This window comes from Macadamia integrifolia, chromosome 9, assembly GCF_013358625.1.
Source record: "Macadamia integrifolia cultivar HAES 741 chromosome 9, SCU_Mint_v3, whole genome shotgun sequence".
NCBI lineage: Eukaryota > Viridiplantae > Streptophyta > Magnoliopsida > Proteales > Proteaceae > Macadamia > Macadamia integrifolia.
Window position 1 is genome coordinate 29144886 of NC_056565.1, and position 25235 is coordinate 29170120.

Below are 25235 nucleotides of genomic sequence, written 5' to 3' on the forward strand. Positions count from 1 at the left end.
AATTTCAGAATTTAGTCAATTCATAGGATTCTTCTCCATCCGATCAAATGGGTATCCAGATCATCTCCAACCCTCCAACCTCTCCAGCGTGCATCCCTGATGGCTAGAAGGGCCTTGGGGGTGCAAGCAGCCCCCACCCTCTCCCCCCCCCCCCCGGCGGGTTGTTGGATGTGCACTGGAGGGGTTGGAGAGGATCCAGATCCAATCTCAACAATCCATATGCAGCTCAATTTGAGTGTTGTCAACTATATCAGACTATATTGTCCGTTCATTCAAATTTTGGGGTTTTTTTTTTTTTTTTGTTGGTAACTTGAAATTTTTTTTTTTTGTTGGTAACTTGAAATTCATTCATCAACAGAAGAAGCGGTTACAAAAGGATCCTCCCTGACCACAATCGAGTTGAGCTAGCGGTCATTATAAGAGAAGCTAACTGGCATTGAGGAAGAAAGAGCCATGTGGGAAAGAGAGTAACAATACAATTTGCTAGTCAAGGACTAAAACGGAAGATGCACTCCACAAAAAAAAAAAAAAAAAAAAAAAAAAAAAAACATGATAACTGAGATTTATCATCAACCACCGAACTGATTTCAGCAACAAATTTCTTTGAGTTGATAGGTAAGATAAGCTATTGGGAATCAAATTAAAAATTAACTGAAGGCCACCCCTCGGAAATATCGAGCAGCAAAGACAATCGGAGAGCAATCATCTCAACAACTAAAGGAGAAGTGAAGGGAATAGGATCTGCAATTCTGGCTAGGACTTCACCATTAGCACCCCTTGTAGCGAATCCGATTACAGCCTTACTGTGCCTCTTAACGATTGCTTCATTTTGTGTTAACCTTAACAAAATCAGAGGGAGGGTGCGAGCAACAACTGTGATCACTTGAAGGGGGAGGTTGTGATGATTGTCCAACGATCACACAAACTTGAAGATAGTCCGAGAAGGAGCTCTGACCTATAGAGAGGACCAAACGATTGTGGAGAAGAGTATTTTTGGCCTTACGCAAATGCCAACAACAATGATTGGGAGGAAGAAGGGATGATCTGCCAATATTCAATCCAAGTCTCCAAATTGGGAAAGGAGCCCAGATCAACCCAAATGGCCAAGGGGGAGCCAAACCACATAGCCTTGGCAAACAGACGAGAAACAAGAACATGGAGGGGAGTTTCCAGATAGTTACCACATCTGATAAAACTTGAGTCCACCCACATTTGATGCCTCTGGAAGCTCTCTCCAACTGTAAGGCCATCTGATACAACTTGAATCCACCCTCATTTGATCCAGAAAATTGTCGGAACATATCGGATTGATCTATCCCCCCTCCCTTTTTTGTAAATATTTTTCATTACAATTTTATCCTTAGACCATACATGTGGATTGAGTCAAGGCCAATTCCATTCTAATCTGATTGATATTCACAATTCTCTTTCGTTTTTTAGCACCATGCTTCCAAGGGATGTTGTTAATGAATAAAGGAATTTTTTTCTTTTTTAATTATTTTTTTTTTAAAGGATGAAGTAATAAATGATTAATGAAATATAACAGAGCTAGAAGAAGGCATATGATAGGAAAAGTATGGGTGCAAGAGCTAAGGATCCCAAACTGATCAAATTCCTTATTAATTCAGCGAGATGAGGGTAATGAAGCACGATGTCCATCATCTAAGATTGGTTTAGTGGTCTGTGGAGGGAAAGACGATGTTGGGATGCAAAAAGAAGAAGTGACTACTTAGCTCTCTCGGAACTCCTTTTCGTAATTTTCTACCTTTTGAGCATAAAAACCCCACCACCCCATGTTCCCCTTTCCCCCAATTAGTATTTTTGACTATTCTACCCTCATACCTTACCAATGGATTGGTCAAGGATTGGGATCCATTGTCATATCTTGACCCATTTTTTAAATAAAATTTATAACGTCACCCCTTACAGAATGCCACAATTAGAGAAACAGTCCATGGATAATTTCAAAATACGCTTACATCCTCTACCATCTTTGCTAAGTGAGGGTTTGAAATGGCAGTTTTACCATTTTGACTAAAACGCATGACTTGATCATATTTTACCCCAGCCCCTCAACAGTACCCCACCTTCACTCGACTTAACTGTCGATGTAAGAGGAATGAAACCCTTCTTCATCCCAGCGCACACATCTGACCTTCTCCATCCCTGCACAACCGCCTCCGTTCTCCATCCCTGTGCAACCATCGGCTTTCTCAATCCTTACGCTCATTCTTCTGTGAAAAACGAACTCAGAGAGAGAGAGAGAAACCTGATCGCTAATTTTGAGATCAATGATGGCGGGCTTTGCTGTTACGATCATGGGAGTGCTGCTTTACATCCGGGATAAGAAGAGATCCAGAATTGCAGCTTATTAACCCAATTATTGATTTCAATTAATTAATCGGTGGCCGTCATCTCGGTTATGCATATGAAGAACTGCAATTTTTTGTCCAAAATTCTCACCTTATTCTCTCCAATTTTAAACCCCTTTTCCCACCTAATTCATCAATTTTTAGCAAAAAAGAAACAGTAGATCAACAATTGAATAATGGGATCAAATTTAATCGACAAGCCTCTCTGTCTCCCTCTTCAGGATATTTACAAGATGGTTGGTTAGTGTTTACGAGGCCAATCTGCAAAGAGATTGATGTGCACAGGATCGGTGGGCAGAAATGAAACAATCCCAAGGCAGAGTCTTTGTATAGTTCTACTTTGCCGTCGAGCTTGCAAAGGAGCACAAGTATGATCCAAGCAAGTCGAATCATTCGCTGATGGGTTATCGTTAAGGTTTGTGGTTCTGAAATAAAATTGCGGCAGAGACACGCTCTGGAAAAAAGGCCAATCGGGTACAACATTGGAGAGGGTTCTTCTGTAATGAGTGAGGCGAGATAGGTAATTCAGAGTATCCTCTGTAAGTCTGCCGAAGATCATGGACGGGTCACAACAGAGGATCTTATCCTTGGAACCTTACTCCTGAACATCTGTTTGATGATCCCAGTTTTTTGGATCTCCTTCAAGTCGGTCCTTCTAAGCGTCTTCTCCAAACACCCACTTGGGTTGATCCTCTTCTGAGCCATAGATGATCGATCCGGCGATCTCTGTTTCTCCATTGGTCTCTGTAGATGCAATTGGAGACTTCCCCTTTGGACTTTCACACTCACAAGCACATGATCATCCCCTCTATTACTCTAAAAGAGACTGACGATAAAGGATATAAGCATAATTTAGAATTATGTACCAATCTCACCTGATGCACCAATCCATCCTGAAAGGATCCACATTAATTGGATTCAGATATAATTTTCTTCAGCCTGCTTACTGCTGTGGCCGTATTCAGGATTAGTTTCCTATCTTCGCCATGTGTGAAGTCAAGCGGACTCAAATTTTGCGAAAAATAAAGTCCAAGCTCCCTTGCTTACATGTCAACTTTCATAACAGGTGGAATTTACAATATATGACAATAAAACCTTCAAGAAATTGTTGAAAGAAAAGGATTGTTCAAGACACAAGGAAAAATACCAATACACTGGTAGAATCCACCTTAAGGCTAACCAACCCGAACATTATATTCACCTTAAGGCTCCACAATGACCTTTCCTGTAGCATGGCCATCCATGCTCTTCGCCCAGGCATCTTCAGCATTACTCAGCGGGTGTTTCGAGTCCACCACGGTCTTCAGTTTTCCTTCTTTCACTAATCTAAGCAGAAACTCCAGGTTCTCACGCTTGGGAATTGAAAGTAAAGGCACCAGGTGCTTCTTGGAGAAGGTTAACTTCTTTATTGCAAAGGTGAGCATGGCACTAGGCCCAGGAGTGATGTCTATCACCTTCCCATTCTCACTTAAATTAGGCTCAAAAGTAGACCAAGGGACACCGGTTGAACAATGGATTACTGCATCATACTTCTGACCTGAGGGACTCTTCAAGGCTGCGCCATCTGGGGTTTTATAATCGAGAACCTCATCCGCTCCTAAGCTCTTGACAAACTCAATATTCCGGGCTCCACAAGTTGCAGTAACATGTGTGTTCCCAAGCTTTGCCAGTTGAACAGCATAGTGACCCACGCCACCTGATGCGGCAGTAACTAGAATGTTTGCTGCCTTCCCGCTGCTGTCAAGCTTGATCCCAGCAGACTGGGTGAGAGCCTGAAGGGCAGTGAGGCCAGCTACTGGTAAGCCTGCTCCCTCAGCTGCTGATACTTCTATTGACAGTCAAACTCTCCTTTGCCACAGCAAAATCAGCAAGCCCACCTCCTGTCTACCAATTGAAAAGATTCACAAGAATTATCAGATTCATAAAAAGCATAAAGAAAATGTTACTACCATTTTTGTGAGCATCATCATAGAGCCTACTCTCATCCATGTGGAACATATCCTCTACAAGTAAAATAGCTCTTAAGTGGACCTATTTTACACATTTTCTCCAATACAAACTTTTTAAACTACTCGTGAGCATAATGTGTAAAAAGGCCAGTACATCATATCATTACGTGGTAAAATGGTGAAGTATCTTAACAAGATTAGGACCCCACCATTTATATATATATATATATATATATTATTTTTTTGTTTCCAGTATGACCAAAACATGTGCAAATAGGAGTACCATAAGCACATGATCCATTGCCTACAGCAGAAAGTACCAAAACGAGGATAAGAAGAATCAAGGCCCACCCAAGCCCCTTCCCCCCTCCACTATAGGGCATTCCAAAAGATCTTGTCGTAACAAGTCTAATTTGTACCATACTAAATATTGGGTAGTGGTCATAGTGTGGACATTGAACCTAAGTATTGTCTTTCCTATTTCAACTGATAAATCTGAAATGGTTGGCACTAAATGCTGGATCTACACACGGTCAATAATTCCCTAAAAATGAGTGAAGAGTTTGTGTAACCAAATGTCAGTATATACTCACAGCATGGCTAAGAACCGCTACAACTTTGTCACCAGCTTTGAAATTCTTGACACCAGAACCAACTTCTGCCACCTCGCCTGCTACATCAGTGGCTGTTTCATCAAGCAAGGATATCAGGACACAGTTCCCGATGCTGCTCATTGTGAGATTTCAGAATGTGAATGACAAGGAGTTAGATAACCCAAAGTAGTAAGAGTTCTCTTTGAGAGCTCTGAACACAAGCAACTCCTTCAGGACCACGGGTGACTAAAATTTCTAATAATATTCCTCATAGGCTTAGAACATGATTTGGGCTCTGTTTTGACAAAGATGAGCTGAAGTAAACTAATAATTATAATAGGGAAGAGAGAAAACAAATTATCTAATGATAGAGTTTGTTTCATATGGAGTAAAAAGAAAGAACATAAAGTTTTACAGAAGTGACCACTACTTTGTCCAAAATCAGTAAAATAATTAAAAGGAACAAAAAAAATTCCCCTGCTTTGTTTTACTCCCAGGAATTTTATACCATAATGAATGGAGCCTTAATTCAAATTATTTCCTTATTTGCCTTGCACTTACTCAGCCTAAATTGATATTCAGATTAAGTATCAGCTATAAGTTAAAACTTCCTTGTTCGGGTCATTAAGAAAATTCGAACTCTAATTTGATATGATAACTGACGGTAAACAATTCTCCCACATAAACCTGTCCAGCTGAGCTCTTCTAAGCTTGCTCCTGTTCTCATATTTTACAGGTGTTAACAAGCAACTCCATTTCTAGATATATGCCAATTCATCAACTGCCAATATTGCATATCACTCTTCCCTCATTTTCAGATATCATTTGCTTATTTATAGAATTTGGTGTATTCAAGGTCATTCAGAGCACACTCAATGAGTCTGCATATTGTAGGTCCGATTCTCTAAATCAGTAACATTGACGGTATATTAGATGATTAGGCTCTAGATTCATGTTGGCTGAATTATTAGAAACATTAATCATCAAAACGAAAAAAGTAAAATCCATAATCCATTTTACTTGGCATGATAAATTGAACAGTTATTCCCTCTCTGTCCAGGGAAGTTGTTGCACGTCCTAAATGACCGACAAACAGAGGAAATTGCTGCACATACTAATTCACATAAAGCCTAACCTAAGCATAAAGCAAATGATGGCAAGTATCAGTTTTGTCTGTGCCTCAGCCAACAAAATGACAAACAACCAGGATAGGTTTGACAGAGTTTTCCACAACATAGGCCTAGTTGCTAGCATCTGTATATCATGGCAAAAGTGAATCAGATATTGTTCAGCCACTGAATACAAATAAATGCCCAGCAAAGACAATTTAAATCCCTATTAGCACACAAGTTTGAAAAACCTTCAAGCTTTATAGCAAGGCATCTCGCCGGAAATTCATTTCACTTAGATTTTATTGCAGGGGACAATAGCCTTCTTGCAGATGATAATCAAACTTTTAGTTCCAGCCATCATCACTAATGCTTAATGTGCAATATCACCTATAAAGATAAGCATATCTTTAACATTGAGATGTAGCAGTGGCAAATAAACACACATTTCTGTTGTTATACGCAGAGAATAGGTGCTTTACATGTGAATCATATGAACATGATCATCCTGGTGGAGGGCTGGTTAGGGAAGAAGGGGAAATCTGAGATAGGGTCTCAGAGTGGTAGGGGAGAAAGAGGATTACATATTCATCACACAGTCACAGAGAACAAAACCAATAATTTTCTATTCAATTCTATGTCCAACATTGGGTACATGCAATTATATATAGGAAAATAACAAGAATCCTTATCCAACTCTGAAACTAAAATAGAGTTCAAAATAACTAGCTTATCTCCTACGAATCCTACCCAAAGCAAATAAATGACATAAATATTAAACTACTTTACTTCCAACCCTTGTTGGACCAAAAGCCCGTGTTGAACTGGTTTTGTTTGGGTTTGGGTTTCCAAAGCCAGGGATGCTGGTCCAACCAATCAAGTGCTACTGCATCACATCCTTTAGGCTCTCAAATTATAGATATGAAAAGATAAGCGATTGCCTAAACATGAGAATACATCACAGCTACTATAAACTATACTGAAACAGAATAAACATAACACAAGTATGTCCTGTGCCACGTCAGAGATGCATAAGAAACTAGGTTTCCTGGAATGGAGATTGGTTGTTATTTTCCAAGGTTAATGTCTCAAAGGAGAAGCATTGGATCACAGATGAATTTTTAACAACTAGAGGTCAGGGCAAGGGAAGAATTCTTAGGCATTCTGATGGGGACATCCACGTATACCAGCGGCGTAGGCGCAAGACCCAGCCACATATGCATTCCATTTGGCTGGAGGAAAGCTAGAAGAAAGAAGAAGGAAGAAAGAAGAAAGAAGAAGAAAGAAGAAGGAAAGAGAGGGAGTCGAACCAGCCTTCCCAGCGCTGGGTTCGAACCCCCCTTTTCCTCCCAATCGGAAGATCCTTGTGGACCCCACCAGATCCTATTTTATTTCATTACTTTACTTTAATTCATAGTATTATTTAACTGTTCGAATAATTAGGAAACTAGGAATTTCTTTCCATTGGCCTATTAGGTAGTTTATTATTTCAGTGATTGAGTTTCTAAATAACTCTTTATTTTTGGTAATTTGATTCTTTATGTGTAAGGCCATTGGCCATCTTTTGAATTAGTTAATAAAAATTTATTGAATGAAGGAAAATCCCTCTCTCACGATTCTCCCTCTCTCTCGTTTCTCACTCTCGTTCTCTCTCTTTCTCGACTTTCTTTCTCTTTTTCTCGCCTTCTCTCTCTCTCACGAGTGTCACGACACTCTTTCTCTCTCTCTTTCATCCCTTACCTCTCGGTTACTGCTACTGGTTGTACCTGCTGTCCGTGAGTTGTTGAGAGCCCCAACATCATCGACCAAGCTACCTCGACAACACCAAGGGTCCCCATTCAACAGACTGGACTTTTCTTCATCACTAACAGTAGACTGCAACTCTTTATTTTGGAGGACCTTGGGTTTTTCTTTTCTCCTCAGATTTCGGGCAGCAAGAAGGTAAGTAAAACCCCCCTGTTTCACACCCATTGACTGCCTATTATCCTCATTATCTTTCCCACTGAAACCTGAAATTATTCTCTATTTTTCAAGCCATCTATTTACTGTTATCCTAAAAAAAGAATCCCTACTGTTACCTTATTAGTTGGCTGATTTTAGAGAACTGCGCGGGTTACTTATTATGCTTAGTGTCTTGATTGATATGTGCTAAACCTAACATATATTTGTTGCCATGTTCCCTTCCCCATATCCCTATTTGACGGTTGAGTAGTTTTAAGTGTTTTTCCTGCTTAGACTATTATTGACCGCTGCTGCCCTGTTAATTAGTCTATTATTCTTGCATGTTAAATCTGTATTTTGCTGAGCAACTTTGAACCCAACCCAATTCAAGACCTATTGAGTATCCCTTGTCTAGTGGATTGACTCCCCTTGTAGGAAACCTAGTCGTCTAGGCCCCCTCCCTACATCATCTTGGTATTAGAGCATGGTTTTGTGTGGTTGGTCTTGTTATGATTGGGTGTCACTATCATTGTTTACACGTTTTGTCTTTCAAGATCCAATCTCCGTCACAATCTGTCCATAGTTGAGTCTAAGCTAAATGAGTGTTACCAGGTTAGAAGATACCCTCTTTCTCCTTCGTTTGGCTGGACCAAATAGCATTGGACGCTATTCCCGCCAGAAACACATTCTTGAGAGAGAAATTTCTGACCTTAAGATCGAGAGGGCCAACTACCTATCTCAATTGGAGATTCTGAGTAGGCCTTGAGTCTTTGTTGGCAATCACACCTTGGCTGCCCCTTTCTTTATGTCCACCCTTAGTGGTAGAGCATACCAGGACATGTCTGACCCTCCTAGTACCACCATTCAGCCGAATCAATGGGCAAGAGTCCTCCAACGGAGCGAAGAGTTTCTAAGAAACCTTCAAACTGAATTAAATGCCAGTAGGACTGAACGAGAAACATTGTTGGCTGATAGGGAAACATTGTTAGCTAATAGGGAAGCATAGGCTACTCGTCTCCAAACCCTTACCACTAGGCTTGCCACCCTCGAGACAAATGCCCTAAACTCAGATGGACGCCAAGACCACCATAACTTAGGCACTGGACCTAGAACAAGAGTTCCTAACTGATGTAGATAAGTCACTTGGGCTTATTTTATTGCAAATAAGCCTTGGGTTGTGTTATATATGTGTTGGGCCTTTGATCCCATGGGTTTTATTTGAAATGAGCCACTTTAATGGGCCTAAAATATGGGTAGAAGGTAGGAAAACGAGATTTTATTCATTAGTTTAATTAGTTGCTATTTAATTCAATAAAGGCCCATTAGCCTATTAGTTGATTGTAAAGTTCTATATGGACTATTAATTAGTTAGTTAGTTCTACTCCATGTTGGAGTCATAAAGTCAAGTCCTAGTCCTATTTTAAATTCCTAGTGGTAGTAGGAGTGTCTAGTCCTATTGGGAAACTAGCTCCTAGTATTAGTATGATTGTAAACTTCCCCTCTATAAATAGAGAGGCATATGTCCCATTATTAGGGAGATTTGAATAAAAGAAAGTTTGCATTTATGAAAGAAAGTTTGCAACTAAATGCTTAGAGCAGCTGAGATAGCTGTGGGTGAGAAGCCTAGGCTGAGATAGCCACTTCCTTTATTCTCTTTCACCCTTCTCAACCCCCCATCTATTTTCTTCTTCTTCTTCTTCTTCTTCTTCTTTTTTTTTTTTTTTTTTTTTTTTTAACATTCAAGAGGTATAATTCAGATTCTGATAAAAATCTGCAGAAATTAGAACCGATCAGCAATCCTAGTGGGAATAAAGAGAGATCGATTTCCTCTCTTTCTCTCTTCTGTACTCTGCTCAGCTAGGTCTTCAATCAGAGTATTCTAGGCCTTATAAGGGTCCCACGATCCTTACCTAGTCACTGTTGGAAGCATTCAACTGCTGTTCTTGAAGGTTCTTCTCAGTTTTCTCTCCTAGATCAGAAACAACTTGTAACTTCACAACCAGCCGTCAGAATCCTCTCAACTTTGGGGGTTTTTGTACCCTCTCTAGGGACTATTTACGCCTAAGAGTGCAACTCAATCGGACTCCTACAGCCCTGGCCGCACCTCTTTCTCTCCAGCTCTATAACAGGTCTTTCTCTCTCCTATCGAGTTGGGTTTTAGGCTGGTTTTGCTCCTATATGGGTATTGTATCATTGGGGGTTTATTTGATGGTATTATTTCTTTGTTTCTTGCTCCTATTTGTATTGTTTGGGGTTATAAACTGCAGAGTTAGTTACTTGTAATCTACTCCTGCATTACTAACCCTGAGATAGAGAACGATGACAACCACACTGATGGTTATAAGCGGCATAATTTTCTAGGCACAGGGCATGGTAGAGGTTGGGGTAGGGGTCGAGGGCAACCTGCTCCAAGGCAACACACCCAATATGGAGATGATCAGGGTTATGAGCATTATGATAGGTGTTTTGATGTCAAGCGGATGATTAAGGTAGATGCCCCTACCTATGATGGTCAGATTGATGCTAAGATCCTTCTAGATTGGTTAAGCAGATGGCTAGGTACTTTGAGTTTTATAATATACCCGAGGAAGTCCGCTACAGATTTGCTAAGTTCAAGCTTACCAAAGCCGCCCATGACTTCTGAACAGACGTAGAGTACTAAGAGGCCAACCTAGGACTTGAGCCAATCACAACATAGGTAGAAATGCAGGAGAGGCTCAAGAGGGAATTCTTGCCTATCACCTATAAGCCACAGTTGTTGAATGACATGAATACCTTGAGGCAAGGAAAACTGACTGTGACCGAATACATGAGCAAGTTCAATGAGTTGAAAATTAGAAGCCGTATTTAGGAGGATGTTAAGCAGACACTTTCTAGATTCCTTACTAGGCTCAACTCCGAAATCCAGTCACGTATGGCACCCCACATGGTGCGAGACGTTTCACAGGCCTTCCGGGTAGCCCTTGAGGTGGAGTCCTCCATAAGAACTTATTCTCAGAGGAAGAGCTTTCAAGCTGGGGAGTCCCACTTTAGGAAACCACCCCAAGGTTCAACTGGATTCCCAAAACCCCCTGCTGCACCACAACGACAATTTGACAATAGGGATAAAGGAATCTTGGGAGAAGCACCCAAGAGTAGTGGGCAACAACAATGCTTTAAGTGTCGAGGGTATGGTCACTTTTCTAGAGAGTGCCCCAACAGAAACCTTTATGTGGGTGAGCAAACTCCTGAAGAAGGTGACCAAGAGGGTTTTCAGGAACATGAGTATGAGGATCATAGACCAGATGAGACCATATATGATGAGGACGTTGAGGAGGCCGGTGACCTCAAGCTCGGTATTGTGCAATGCATGGCCCCACAACCTAGGAATAGCGATGACTGGCGGTGAACTAATGTTTTCATCACTTACACATGTCATCAGGGCAAGAACTGCCGCGTCGCCATAGACAGCGAAAGTTGCATGAATGTGGTCGCCAAGAGCGTTGTTGCTCGAATGGGCCTCAAACCTGAACCCCACCCCAAGCCTTACAAGGTTGCCTGGGTAGATCAGTCCACCACCCCGTTAATCTGAGGTGTTTAGTTCCCCTACACTTTGCAGGATATGAGGATCGAGTGTGGTGTGATGTCCTAAAGATGAATGTTGCCCACATCATCCTAGGTAGACCCTGGTTATATGATTGGGATGTCACCAATTATGGGAAGTCTAACGCCTATTTTTTTGAGTTTGAAGAGAAGAAGATTAGGCTGACCCCCAATGCCCCTAAGGAAGTAAGGGTTCCAGAACACAAGGGAAGTACATCCAAACACACCCCCACCAAAACGCTTAACATTTTAAATCAACAACAATTTAAAGGAGAGTGTCTAGAGTCAGGGGTGACTTATGCTCTAGTTGTCATACAGAGTAATACCGATAGGTCATGTTTATTTACTGAGGCTCCTAGAGAAGTACAACCCTTGTTGAGGAAATTTGAGAGGTCATTCCCTGCGGAGCTACCTGATGAGTTACCTCCTATGCATGACATCCAGCATGCTATTGACTTAGTTCTAAGGTCCTCTCTCCCAAACTTACCCCATTACCAAATGAATCCCAAAGAGCACGCCGAACTCAAGCGGCAAGTGGATGAATTGTTACAGAAGGGATTCATTAGGGAGAGCCTTAGCCTGTGTGCAGTACCTGCCTTGCTCACGCCAAATAAAGATTGCACTTGGCGTATGTGTGTTGATAGTAGGGCCATCAATAAGATCATTGTCAAGTATAGGTTCCCTATCCCTAGGCTTAATGACATGTTGGATATGATGGCCAACTCATCGATCTTCTCAAAGATTGATCTCAAGAGCGGGTACCACCAAATTCGGGTCAGGCCTGTAGATGAGTGGAAGATAGCCTTCAAGACAAAGGATGGCCTTTTCGAGTGGTTAGTCATGCCTTTTGGCTTGTCAAATGCACCTAGCACCTTCATGAGAATAATAAATCAAGTACTTCAACTATTCATCGACAAGTTTTTAGTGGTCTACTTTGATGACATCTTCATCTACAGTAAGACCCCGTCTTCCCACTTGAATCATTTACAGAAAATTTTTCATGTGTTTCTACAAGAAAAACTCTATGTCAACCTCAAGAAGTGCAACTTCATGAGTGATCAAGTCATCCTCTTAGGGTTTGTTGTGTCAGCCTAAGGAGTGTCTCCTGACCCTGAGAAAGTGAGCAATTGTAGAGTGGCCTAAGCCGACTAATGTCCATGAAGTGAGAAGTTTTCATGGCTTAGCCACTTTCTACAGGAGGTTCATTTACCGGTTTAGTTCCATTATGTCTCCTATCATGGATCGCATGAAAAAGGAGTTTCAATGGACTAAGATTGCTACGAAGGCCTTTACTGAGATTAAAAAGCTTATGACTGAGGCCCCCGTCCTGCACCTCCCAGATTTTTCTAAGGTCTCCGAAGTAAACTGTGATGCATCTGGTATTGGAATAGGAGGTGTCCTAAGGCAAGAAGGACACCCTGTTGCCTACTTTAGTGAAAAACTTAATGAAGCAAGGCAACGATATTCCACATACGACAAAGAATTCTATGCAGTTGTCCAATCACTGCATTATTGGCGACATTACCTTCTATCGCAAGAATTCGTGCTATTCTCTGACCACCAGGCTCTAAGATACCTGAGTGCCCAAAAGAAACTAAACCAGAGACATGCTAAGTGGGTCGAGTTTCTCTAGGAGTACACTTTCGTACTCAAACACAGACCTGGTGTCGAGAATACCGCTACAGATACACTATGCCGAGTAAACATGTTCCTCAATCGCATAAATGCTAGGAGTCAGGCTAGTGTGTTGCTCCATACCATAAGTGTAGAGGTTGTAGGATTCAAGCGAGTCAAGGACCAGTACCTCACCTGTCCTGATTTTAGTGAGCTATTCACTTCCTTAAGTAGAGGTAACCTTGTTAATCGCTCAGACTACCTACTCCGAGAGGGCTTCCTTTTTAAAGGAAGCAAGTTGTCCATTCCCAGGACTTCACTCCAAGATTTCTTGATTTGGGAATTGCATGCTGGGGAAGTCGCTGGCCATTTTGGTCGAGATAAGACCATCACCCTTGTTGAGGACTGATTCTTTTGGCCAGGACTGAAGAGGGATGCTGCTAGAGTTGTGAGTCAGTGTAGGACATGCCAGACTACTAAACAACAAAAGCAAAACACGGGTTTGTACACTCCCCTACCCGTTCCCTATACCCCTTTGTAGGACCTTAGCATGGACTTTGTGCTTGGTTCGCCAAAAACTTCGAGAGGCCATGATTCTGTTAATGTGGTTGTCGATCGCTTCTTGAAGATGGCCCATTTCATCCCATGCTCTAAGACCTCTGATGCGTCCATAGTAGCCAAACTTTTCTTTAACGAGGTTGTCAAGTACCATGGGTTACCCCTCACCAAAGTGTTCGATAAGGATGTTAAGTTCAACAGTCATTTTTGGAGGACCCTATGGCAGATGATGGGTACCAAGCTTCCTTTCTCTTCCGCCTTCCATTCTCAGACCGATGGCCAGACTGAGGTTGTCAATAGGAGTCTAGGAAACTTGTTGTGTTGCCTCTTAGGAGAACACCTTACCAGTTGGGATCGAGTCCTTAGCCAGGCCGAGTTTGCATATAATAGTTCTAAGAACCGTACCACTGGTCTGTCGCCCTTTGAGATTTGTTCAGGATACCAACCTCGGGCACCCATAGACCTTGCCCCAGTTGTGTCCAGTTCTATGACCTCCCCGTCAGCCGAATCTTTTGCTCAACATATACATGATTTGCATGCAGGTATAAGAAAACAGATAGCACTGAGCAACGATCAATACAAGTTAAAGGCAGATGTGCACAGAAGACTACAAGAGTTTCAAGAGGGAGATATGGTGATGGTTAGAATCAAGCCACAACGTTTTGTTAAGGGAAAAACGAGCAAACTACATGCTCGAGCACAGGTTAATGTAGGACTAGGTTTGACAAGTCAAACTAGACCCAAACAACAGGATCTTGTAAACCAAAGAACAACCATAATTACCCAAACATTGGCGGCAATCAACAGTCCAGAAGTAATCAATCAACAGTCATTGAAAACCAGAATTCTCAAATCCAGAACCTGGAATTTTTGAGCATAGAAGACTACACCAACAAGTAGACTAACCAGCAATAGGAATAGAGTATTGAATAAGACACAATCAGCAGCAAACACCACAGGAACAGATAAACCAAACCAAAACTCAACTCTGGACAGCAGGTTCTGAAACCTTACAGTCGATCCCAGCAGTTTCAGGAAATTCAATAACAAAATATTAAAGAGCCTATAATCAACTCAGATTACTAATTAGAAAGGTTCAGTCCATCGGAGAATAAAGGCAACAGTCAAATACAACACAGATTAGACAAGAAAATCTGGGCAGAACTTCAATAGGACAGAACAGGGAGACTTCCCATAAGTCTCAATCCCCTGGTCAGATCCCTCTAAATTTTGGATAGAGTCTCCCATTCAGCAAGGGAAGCACTCGACCAGAATTTCAGATCCATCTGACAGCTGATCTCTTAGATCGGTACAGGTCTGTGGGAGAATCCAGAACTCTTAAAACCCAGAAAATTCTGCAGAAAGTTCAGATTACTTACTTGGGAAATTGAAGAAGATAACCACAATAAAAGAAACCAGAAATAATAACAACCCACTCGGACTTCTCGCCTCAGAGTGTCGCTTGGATCAAACACCAAACCCTTCTTCTTTGATCAAACACAAAGAACCCTCATAGAGAAGAGACGCAGTAGCATCTTTTTTTGTTCATAAAATCGTTCTAGGCCTTTAGGAGCCTCCTCTTCTTTATTTATACTGTTAATGGGGGAGGGAATTACAAAATAGAAGGTTCTAAAAAAGGAAACCAAATATTCTCCTAATACAATAGTTACTAAAAACTAAAATTAGAAACTAACTGAAATTAGAAACTAGTTGAAAAAGGAAACTAACTACTAATGACTTGATTCAATTAATAACTTGACTCCTAAAGAAACAAATATAACTCAAATCAAGCCCAACTAAAAAGGAAACTAATGAAAATGGAAACTAACTAGTAATCCCGTACTCAATCTTAGAGCCCCCCTTTTAGACCCATAAAGGTGGTCTATTACACTCAAAATACATGGGATCAAAGGCCCAACATGTATGGAACCCAACCCTAAGCTTATTCCTAATAAAACAAGCCTATTTTGGTAATTAATCTGCATCACAGGTCCTTTCAAGGTACTTAAGAGGATAGGTGCCAATGCTTATGTCCTTGATCTACCAGCTAGCATGGAAATCAGTAACATTTTTAACGTGGAAGATCTCATCCCATACCATAGTGCCTCTACCATTACCCCGTTTTACCTTGATGACCTTGAGGACTTCCCTTTCACCCTTGATGATACCGCTGAACCAACCCAACCACTTCCCGCAACCTCCTTACCACCTTTACCAAAGGTCACGAGGAGAACTGAAGAAGTCGAGGAAATCCTTGATGAGAGGATTGTATCCACACACAGAGGAAGTTCCAGAGAGTTTTTGGTCAAATGGCGTGGACGTCCGGAAATTGACAACACTGGATCACAGTGTAAGAAATCAAACAACTCAACTCAGATCTGCTTGAGTACCACATGAGCCATAATTCACCGGAGGTGAATTCTTCTAAGCCGGGGAGAGTTGATGGGAACATCCACATATACCAGCTGCATAGGCGCAAGACTCAGCCACATATGCATTCCATTTGGCAGGAGGAAAGCTAGAAGAAAGAAGAAAGGAAGAAAGAAGAAGGTAAGAGAGAGAGTCGAACCAGCCTTCCTAGCACGGGGTTCGACCCCGCTTTTCCTCCCAATCGGCAGATCCTTGTGGACCCCACCAGATCCTATTTTATTTCATTACTTTACTTTAATTCATAGTATTTTTTAACTATTCGAATAATTAGGAAACTAGGAATTTCTTTCTATTGGCCTATTAGGTAGTTTATTATTTTTGTGATTGAGTTTCTAAATAATTCTTTTATTTTTGGTAATTTGATTCTTTATATGTGTAAGGCCATTTGCCATCTTTTGAATTAGTTAATGAAAATTTATTGAATGAAGGAAAATCCCTCTCTCTCACGATTCTCCCTCTCTCTCTCTCTCTCTCTCTCTCTCTCTCTCTCTCTCAAGACACTCTTTCTCTCTCTCTCTCTCTTTCATCCCTTACCTCTCGGTTACCACTGTTGGCTGTACCTACTGTGAGTTGCTGAGAGCCCCAACATCATCGACCAAGCTACCTCGACAACACCAAGGGTCCCCATTCAACAAGCTGGACTTTTCTTCATCACTAACAGTGGACTGCAACTCTTTATTTTGGAGGACCTTAGGTTCTTCTTTTCGCCTCAGATTTCGGACAGCAAGAAGGTAAGTAAAACCCCCCTGTTCCACACCCATTGACTGCCTATTATCCTCATTATCTTCCCCACTGAAACCTGAAACTATTCTCTGTTTTTCAAGGCATCTATTTACTTTTATCCTAAAAAAAGAATCCCTGTTGTTACCTTATTAGTTGGTTGATTTTAGAGAACTACGTAGGTAACTTATTATGCTTAGTGTCTTGATTGATCTGTGCTAAACCTAACACATATTTGCTGCCATGTTCCCTTCGCCATATCCCCATTTGATGCTTGATTAGTTTTAAGTGTTTTGCATGCTTAGACTATTATTGACTGTTGCTGCCCTGTTAATTAGTCTATAATTCTTGCATGTTAAATCTGTATATTGCTGAGAAACTTTGAACCCAACCCAATTCAAGACCTATTGAGTATCCCTTGTCTAGTGGATTGACCCCTTGTAGGAAACCTAGTTGCCTCCCTACATCACATTCAATACTGAGTTTCCTATCAAAATTTTCATTGACAAAATTTTAAAAACTTCATCTATGATTGTTTGCACAACTTTTCATATACATTATCTATCCCTGTCTACTCTATCCTTGACAGATGATAAGTTTCAAGTCATTCTCTAATTTTATTCTCCATGTAAGTAAAAAGACATGTAGATTTGTAGAACAGGCTGGTTGTAAAATAGAGCATGCTAGCATGCTACAACTAAAATAGCAGCCTGCGGAAAAGGCTAGCGTGCTACAAGTAGCACTTCAGGTTGAATAGTTTCCATGGTATAACTTCTAGTATAATTACGAAAATTGTTGCCTTTCTTGATCAACTGAACTCTTGGAACTTGTGCCTTTCTACTCGATGTGGAACACAATTCTCTCACAATAGTGAATTTGTTAAGTTTTGTGATAATAGAAAACTATAGAATACCATGGATTGATGAAGTAAACTTGGGTTATAAAATGGTCCTCTGCAACACCTAATCTGTTACAATCTAGTTAAGGAAATCCAAATCTTATTTGCATGACAAAGTGAATATAGTTTCCTAAAGTTGTAGAATTTTCAGAAATCTTTGTCATGGTAAAGCCTCAAGAAAATTCAGTCACAAAATATAAACAATCCAAATGAAAATGCATAACACAAAAATCCTCTGGATATACCTGGTATGTAAGGGAATTTTCCAGGCAAAAATGGTCGTATAATGCCTTTCTGAATCTTCCAATCAACTGGATTTAGACTTCTTGCTTCCAGCTTCAGCAAAACTTCATCTTTCTTTGGAGCAGGAACTGGAACTTCCACATGCTATAAAAGGAGGAAACAAAAGTTATAAAGCATAAGCAAGCACCAAACTTGAAAACAGTGTCAACACTCTGCTAAAGCAAGTCGGGTAGCATCAATTATGATTCATGGAATCTAAATGTTAACAATCACATGAAAAGAGAAAGAAAACTAAAATGAATGAGGTCAGGGAAAACCTAAAGCTCAACATGTCTGATAGTTTTGACATTACCAAGAATTTTTTTGGGGGGGCAGGGTTGGAGAAACATGATAGTGACAAGAAGCCGATTTTTTTTTCCACTCCAACCTTTCTACTACTTACTTTTTCATCATTAATCAAAATTTAATGGCTTGCAAACGAAGATAATAATTCAAAAGAAAGGTATCAATGAAATTGTACAAAACACTCAGAGGTTGCTCTTCTTGGACAAAATCATAGTTAATGTCAGCTCAGTCACTGGAAACCAACCAAATGCTAAAAAAAAAACATGCCAGTGTAACTTTTTAATATAATAAATAAACACAAATACTCATCAAGGGGGGAAAAAGGGAAAAGCATGGAAAGAAAGCAAGATAACGTAAAAATATACATCATCTTTTAGTAAATTATGCTTTGTAAATAAGCCTATGTTGCCACCCATAGAACATAATTATGAAGCACATGAATACTTTATGGGAGTGGGTGAGCCTGTGGCACAAAGGTTAAGTTGCACGATTGCAACATGTTGGTCAGAGGTTCAAAACTTGGAAACAGCCTCTTCTGTGAAGCAAAGGGTAAGGCTGCGTACACTTGCCTCTCCCAGACCTTGCAATAGCAGGAGCCTCGTGCACTGGGTTGCTCTTTTATGAATACTTTACAGACAAAAGTCACTTTATTGGCAAAAGTCTTCTTGACAGACCAAATATCTGCCACCTGCCAGCATCTTTTGTGATCAAATTTTATTTTAACCATGCATTGTCCACATCATCACATATACCTATCAGTCTATCAAGTTTCAACCCGATCTGATTCTCCTACATAGAGATATAAGGCTTTGAAAATTGGATGAAGATTCAACTTAGTCAACTTCAAGGTAAAATTGGTTCAACTGTTGAAATACAAGGATAAAATTCCTAACATAATTGGCCATGTGGTGGTGATGGAATCCAAAACTTAACACACGGCGAATCCAAAGAGGGTACTTTCCATCTAAATGTCGGTTTGAATAGTGAAATCCTCCATCTAGCTCCAAAGAGAGGAACTGTCAAGATAAGTATCTTGACTGAACCATAAATTTTCCTTTCAACATTACACAAGTACTGTATGTTATATTCATCAGTGTTTTTCAAACATTTTTTTAACTCGAGATGGTCTGGGTAACTGTCAGGCATCCTGAGTGTTCCAGACACGTGCCCAAAGCAAAGAACTCCAAAAGTACAAGGGATGGCAGGGATAACCACCAAGCATCCTAATCTTCCCGGGCAGTCATCCAAGACATCCCTCTCAAACACTGATATGGATAACATTGAAAGATTCTTCTATAAAGAACTTCAAGGTGTAAGTGAAACAATGATTTCGTATATTTCTCCATTGTGTCGAGGCCCACCCTCATTTGTATCTCTCTCTCTCTCTCTCACTCCCTCTGAAATTCACGATGTATCAAAGGTACATTATATAAGTGTGTTTTTAAATATCCCATAGCTCCCACTTGGTCTAGAAAATCTATTTGATGTAGCGTAGCTTACAAATTAAACATGTTGGAGTGGGGAAGGGTTTTTTTCTTTTCTTTTTTTTTTTTTTTTTTGGGGGGGGGGGTGTTGTGCATGTCAAGTATGCAACACTGGGCCCCCTCCATACTACAAATACTATATAAAAGATATTTAAATTTCAGGGGGAAGGGGCAATTGGCACATTCCGGCACTGCCACTGCACATGGTTGGTGAAGCTTTCCTTGTCAGATCCAAAGTACTGGTTGAATCTCCATTTTTTGAGGGACACGCAACAGGGGAAAGAATGAAAATGTGGTGTTACTAAGGTTGAGAAGAATATGTCGCAGTTACCTGACGAAGGAGAAAGCTGTTTAAAGCTTTAGGTTATTGGGAATTTGTCTTCTTTCGTTCTTGTTACTATGTTAATTAGATAATTACAAAGAGCTTATATTTACACCACCAAAATATTGCCACTCCTGTATATATGTGCATGAAGGGGCGACAGAGTGTGAAAAGGATGATAATGGTTTTTGAGTTTGCAGGACAATGAAGTTGACTTTTATTTGTGAATTTGGAAGACGAGAACCAAAATAAAGGATGAAACTAATTAAGGCTAAGAAAACACTAAGGCTCTTACTTATAAGGGTTCAACGTTCAAATATATCACTGTTTTAGCACCCACATAGCCTCAACCATTGTAGATTGGTGTTTCCTTCATTGTTTGGTATTACTTCACATTAGGAATTCTAATTTCAATGTCAAAAGTAGTACTATTCTTCAAAAGCGAACTTCAGTCTACCCTTTCACACACACTCCACTCAGACTTCTTACACATACAAATCATGGCATTTACTAGTCTCTGGTTATTCTTCAAAATCAAAAACTCCATAGCCTTTACCAATTTCAGGTTCTCCAAAAATTTCTCCCACACCTTGCCCCATCAATTTATTCTATGATTTCTATCCCTCGTTTGATGCAACCAAACAAAATCGGGGAATTTAAAAAGAGTACATGTTAGACCCATGTTGCATTACAAGCCATACAATCATCATTTTTGCAAAAATATATAAATTAAAAAAAAAAAAAAAAAAAAAAAAAAAAAAAGGTTCATTCTACTCTTAGGGGCATTCCATACTTATGGCTCTCTTACAACAGGGGGAGTGCTGGGGGTTTTACTCCACAAGATACCATTCCATGTAACTACAGATGGGTTAGTCGTAACAGGAACAGATTGAATTCTTTAAGTTTCAGAAAAATGAACTTAAATGAACCCAAGAAATAAAAGAAAGAAAGAAGAAAACCAGAGGAAGGAACAGACGAAATCAAGAAACTGGAAATCAAACCTTTAAACCTGCAGCTCCACCACCATAACCATCGTACTGCACGGCGTTCATGAGCTTCCCGGCCATGGTTTTCTCAGAAGGGAAGAAAGTGAAATTGAAGATGCCCCGAATCATTGGAAAAGCCGTTTAAATCGTGCATCAACTGCAGCCATTCGTCTGTAACCAACCCCAGCGATACTCTAGTCTTCTCAATCTCAATCCCCCTCCCATGCGGGCCATGTCACTTCTTACCAAGAACGAATAACCCTTGAACATGCCCGGTTTTATGGCACAGGTTCACACGCAACCACACCAAGTATGCGAATTTCACACGTCCACTTCTACCAAAATAAAAAAAGGTCACATGCCCACGATCATACATTCTGGAAGATATTTTCTCGTTTCCTGGGTAGGAGTATAGGGCCACTACTTCGCTTAATTTTGTCATAATATCTGCCACGTCATATGGTATTTTAATAGTCACAAAAATGGTTTTTTATTTCTACATTTCAAGTTTTATGTCAATTTTTACCAAAAAAAAGTTTTATGCCAATTTAAATGGCCAAACAATTCTTCCATAATACAAGACTCTTAAGTGGTGCATATCAAAATATGGACGACAAAACATTTCTTTCATGACAACTCATGATAGGGTGGATGACTGAAATTTTATACATGATCAAATTAGATAGAATTAAAATATATATATATATATATATAAAATAAAAAACTATAACATGGTTGCATTTATTGGATCATTATCTATTGTTTTTCTGTCGCTATTCTAAGGATTTATCTCTGAAGTAGAAAGTAAAGATTGTTTTTTATCTCAGGAGAAACTTATTTAGATTAGATTGTTTACATGGTATTTTTTTACTTTCATTTTTTATCAAATTAAGAATTTCTTTTGGTATTATATAGTGGTTTATGAAAAAAAAAATCAATAGCAATGAGTGTTTTTTTTTTTTTTTTTTGCAAAAAATCTAGGTTATGGTTTTCTTCCATAACTTGCTAATTAACCAATTTTTTTTCTCACTTTTAAAGGTCTCGCCCAAAAAATATATATATATATATATATATATATTTCTCAAGCAAATGGAAATTATATGCATTACTCCCTCTTGTCTTCTATTAATTTGGGATAGATTTACATTTTGGGAAAAATTAGAAGGGACCACTTATCTCTATTAATGTATATCTCTCTTACCATACTTAGAGATTTGATTGTGATTTGATTAGGTTTATGTATGGTATAGCATATTGAGAGTGATCATAGGTTTAGACTATATGTGATAGAAGAGAGAGCCGTTAATAGGGTATATAGTCGTTAGAGTGTATATAATGTTCACAGATCAAGATACTGAAATATACACCTACTTTTGACCAAAAAATAAAATAAAACAAAAATATACACCTAAATACCTAATCAAATCACAATCGAATCCCTAAGTATGGGAAGGACATAAATTAACAGTCTTAGTAAGTTTCACATGAAAATCCAAATATTTTCCATGTGGTAGATAAGATCGGCCCAACTTTCGTGGATAGATAGATCGCAAGATCCTTTATCTACATGTCAAGATTTTGCTCAAACGGAATAATGGCTAGATAAAAAAAAAAAAAAATGTGTGAATTGCTAGATAAAATTTTGAATATACATAAGCAGTCATTTAATTGGATTTTAGTTTAGAATTTCACATAGGACTAATCCATAAGATATATAACTAATCAATGATCAATTGAACTAAAACCAATCATTCACATGGCTCAAAATGGTGGACAATCCTAATAAACTTATAATGATAGACCATCTACTTGAGCTTTTTCTTTTTCCTTTTTATAATCCATAGTGTAAACAACTAATCAATGATCAGTTGGACTAAAACCAATAATCAACATGGCTCAAAATGGTGGAGAATCTTGATAAACTTATCATGATAGACTATCTACATGAGCTTTATCTTTTCCTTTAATTTATCTTTTTCTCTAGAGTCTAGACTTCAGCTTGCATATTCTAGAGTAGCGATGTCAATTGGTCGGGCCAGGCTTAATAGGGCTTTCTCACTTTAAGACCTTACACTATAACTGGTCCATTTAAGTAATCGATCATTATACACAGGCATGATCTCATTTATAAATGATTGGTCGGATTGAGCAAATATGGTCTAAGTAGTCTTTAAACATGCCAGGCTAAATCGGGCTATTAATCGATCAATCCTAATCAAACACCTGTCAGACAAGACCTTTGCACTGGGAACATGTGAATGTTAGTTTGACTGGGCTTTTGCACAACACATTCAATAAAAGGGTTGACTCAGTTTCGATTTTTCCCAATCAGGCCTGTCAGCGTGGGCCTAGATTGACACCCTAGGTCCAGAGTGGCCAGTATATATATATATATATATATATAGTTCTAATTTAAGGCTGTGTTGTCCAAAAAATATCTATGGATTAAACAATTGTTTACCACATGGTAGGTTGGATGATGTTGAAATTTTGTCAACAAATAGTTCTTCTAGCGTCTGCAGTTTACAAATCAAGTTTTAACCTGAAATTGAGTTTCTCAATTGACAAAAACAAAATAATTTAAAAAATCCAAAATGACTAAGGGATGCTTTATCAATTCATGGACGTAGAAATTAAATACAAAGAAAAACGCCCAGAGCATATGATTTTCTTTTAGTCTGAAATTTAACCAAAAACAAATTTAAAGCATTCTTAGATATATCAAGTGGCCATACTTGCCACACCATCCTTCATAGGGATTACAACCATAACACAAACAAACCTTTTACCTTTTATAATTATTTTACTGAGGCTACGTTTGGTAACATTTTTGCTCCAGAAATGATATTTTGTGTCAAAAACATAAATTTCAGTTTTCGGTGTCAAAATACCCCTTTTTTTTAACGAAACTGGAATGACGGCACTATCTTTTGTAGTTCCGTCAATTCTCGTTTTTACCCTTTTTTTCACTTTTTGTTCTAAAAAAACGAAACACACCATAAATGCACCAAACCTTTATTCTGTTTTTTTTGTTCTCATAGAAAAAAAAAACTCCAAAAACGTTTTTTTTGAAATGTTACCAAACGCAACTTGAGTTTTCAAATGTCTAGGATAATAGATGCCATGAATTTCTTTTGTAAGTGCAACATTGGAAATTCCCATGAACATTTTGCCTCTAGCATAAGTAACTTAGGTTGTTTTCAAAACCCATAAAGGTTCGAGGATCCGGCTCCTTTACTATGCACAAGAGGCAGCAACTTAGATCTAATGCTTCAGAGCATCTCATCACGAAAATCAACACATGGACACACATTTCGAGGTGTTCCAAGGCATTGGATCTGAACTATAGCATCTTATGCGCAATAGAAGAGCCCTTCCCAAGGATCGAAGGCTTTTCTTCCACAACCTTAATATATAGCCATGTGTCAAATCAAGTTGGTCAAGTTGGTAAAGTTGGTACCGAAATTTGATTAACAAATATGGGTCCTCTTCATGTCAAATTTTAGCTAAAATAGAGCTATCTTATAGTAAAATAAAATTTTATAACCAATTAGAAAATATAATTTTTTTGGAAAAATGATTGAAAACAAATGAACAATTGAAAGTAGAAGGAAAAATGCTAATACATTGGTTGTATATGATTAAGTTCGATTTTAAAATTTGACAAATAGTCAATCTAAAACATTCCTAATCTATCTAATGATTTTTTTTATGGGAAAATTAATGATTATACTTGCTTCATCACCCTGTCATATGAAAAAGGTCCTAGGTGGACTGTATAAAAGGAACCTTTTTTTTTTTTAGCTAAGTGAAAATCTTTCAACATAAATTAGATAAATGTATGTTTTGTGGACCACAATTAATTATAAATTTTGTAGATAATGAGAGTTGGGCTAATTTCATAACAAAAAAATACCAATTCGTTGGTAGGCCTGAGCTTGAACAAAATGAGGTCAAGGTTAAACTGTACATCAAAAACCATTGGTAAAACGCTCAAAGGCCACGATTTGGTACTAGGGTCCTAAAAAAATTGTAATTCACTGGCGTCGCTCCAAATCTCCTCCATGCTCCATCCTAACTCCTTGGCCT

The 25235-nt window shown here is 39.2% G+C and overlaps 1 protein-coding gene across 1 annotated transcript; it reads right to left on the reverse strand.

Annotated features, from left to right (window-relative positions):
- Positions 1-3383: 3383 nt before the first annotated feature.
- LOC122089194 (chloroplast envelope quinone oxidoreductase homolog) lies at positions 3384-21446 on the reverse strand. The gene is given in 5 exon segments (XM_042658730.1): positions 3384-4202; positions 4204-4256; positions 4915-5006; positions 18012-18153; positions 21162-21446. Coding segments are annotated over 5 exon segments (1029 nt in total). The 5' UTR covers positions 21276-21446; the 3' UTR covers positions 3384-3574.
- Positions 21447-25235: the final 3789 nt, after the last annotated feature.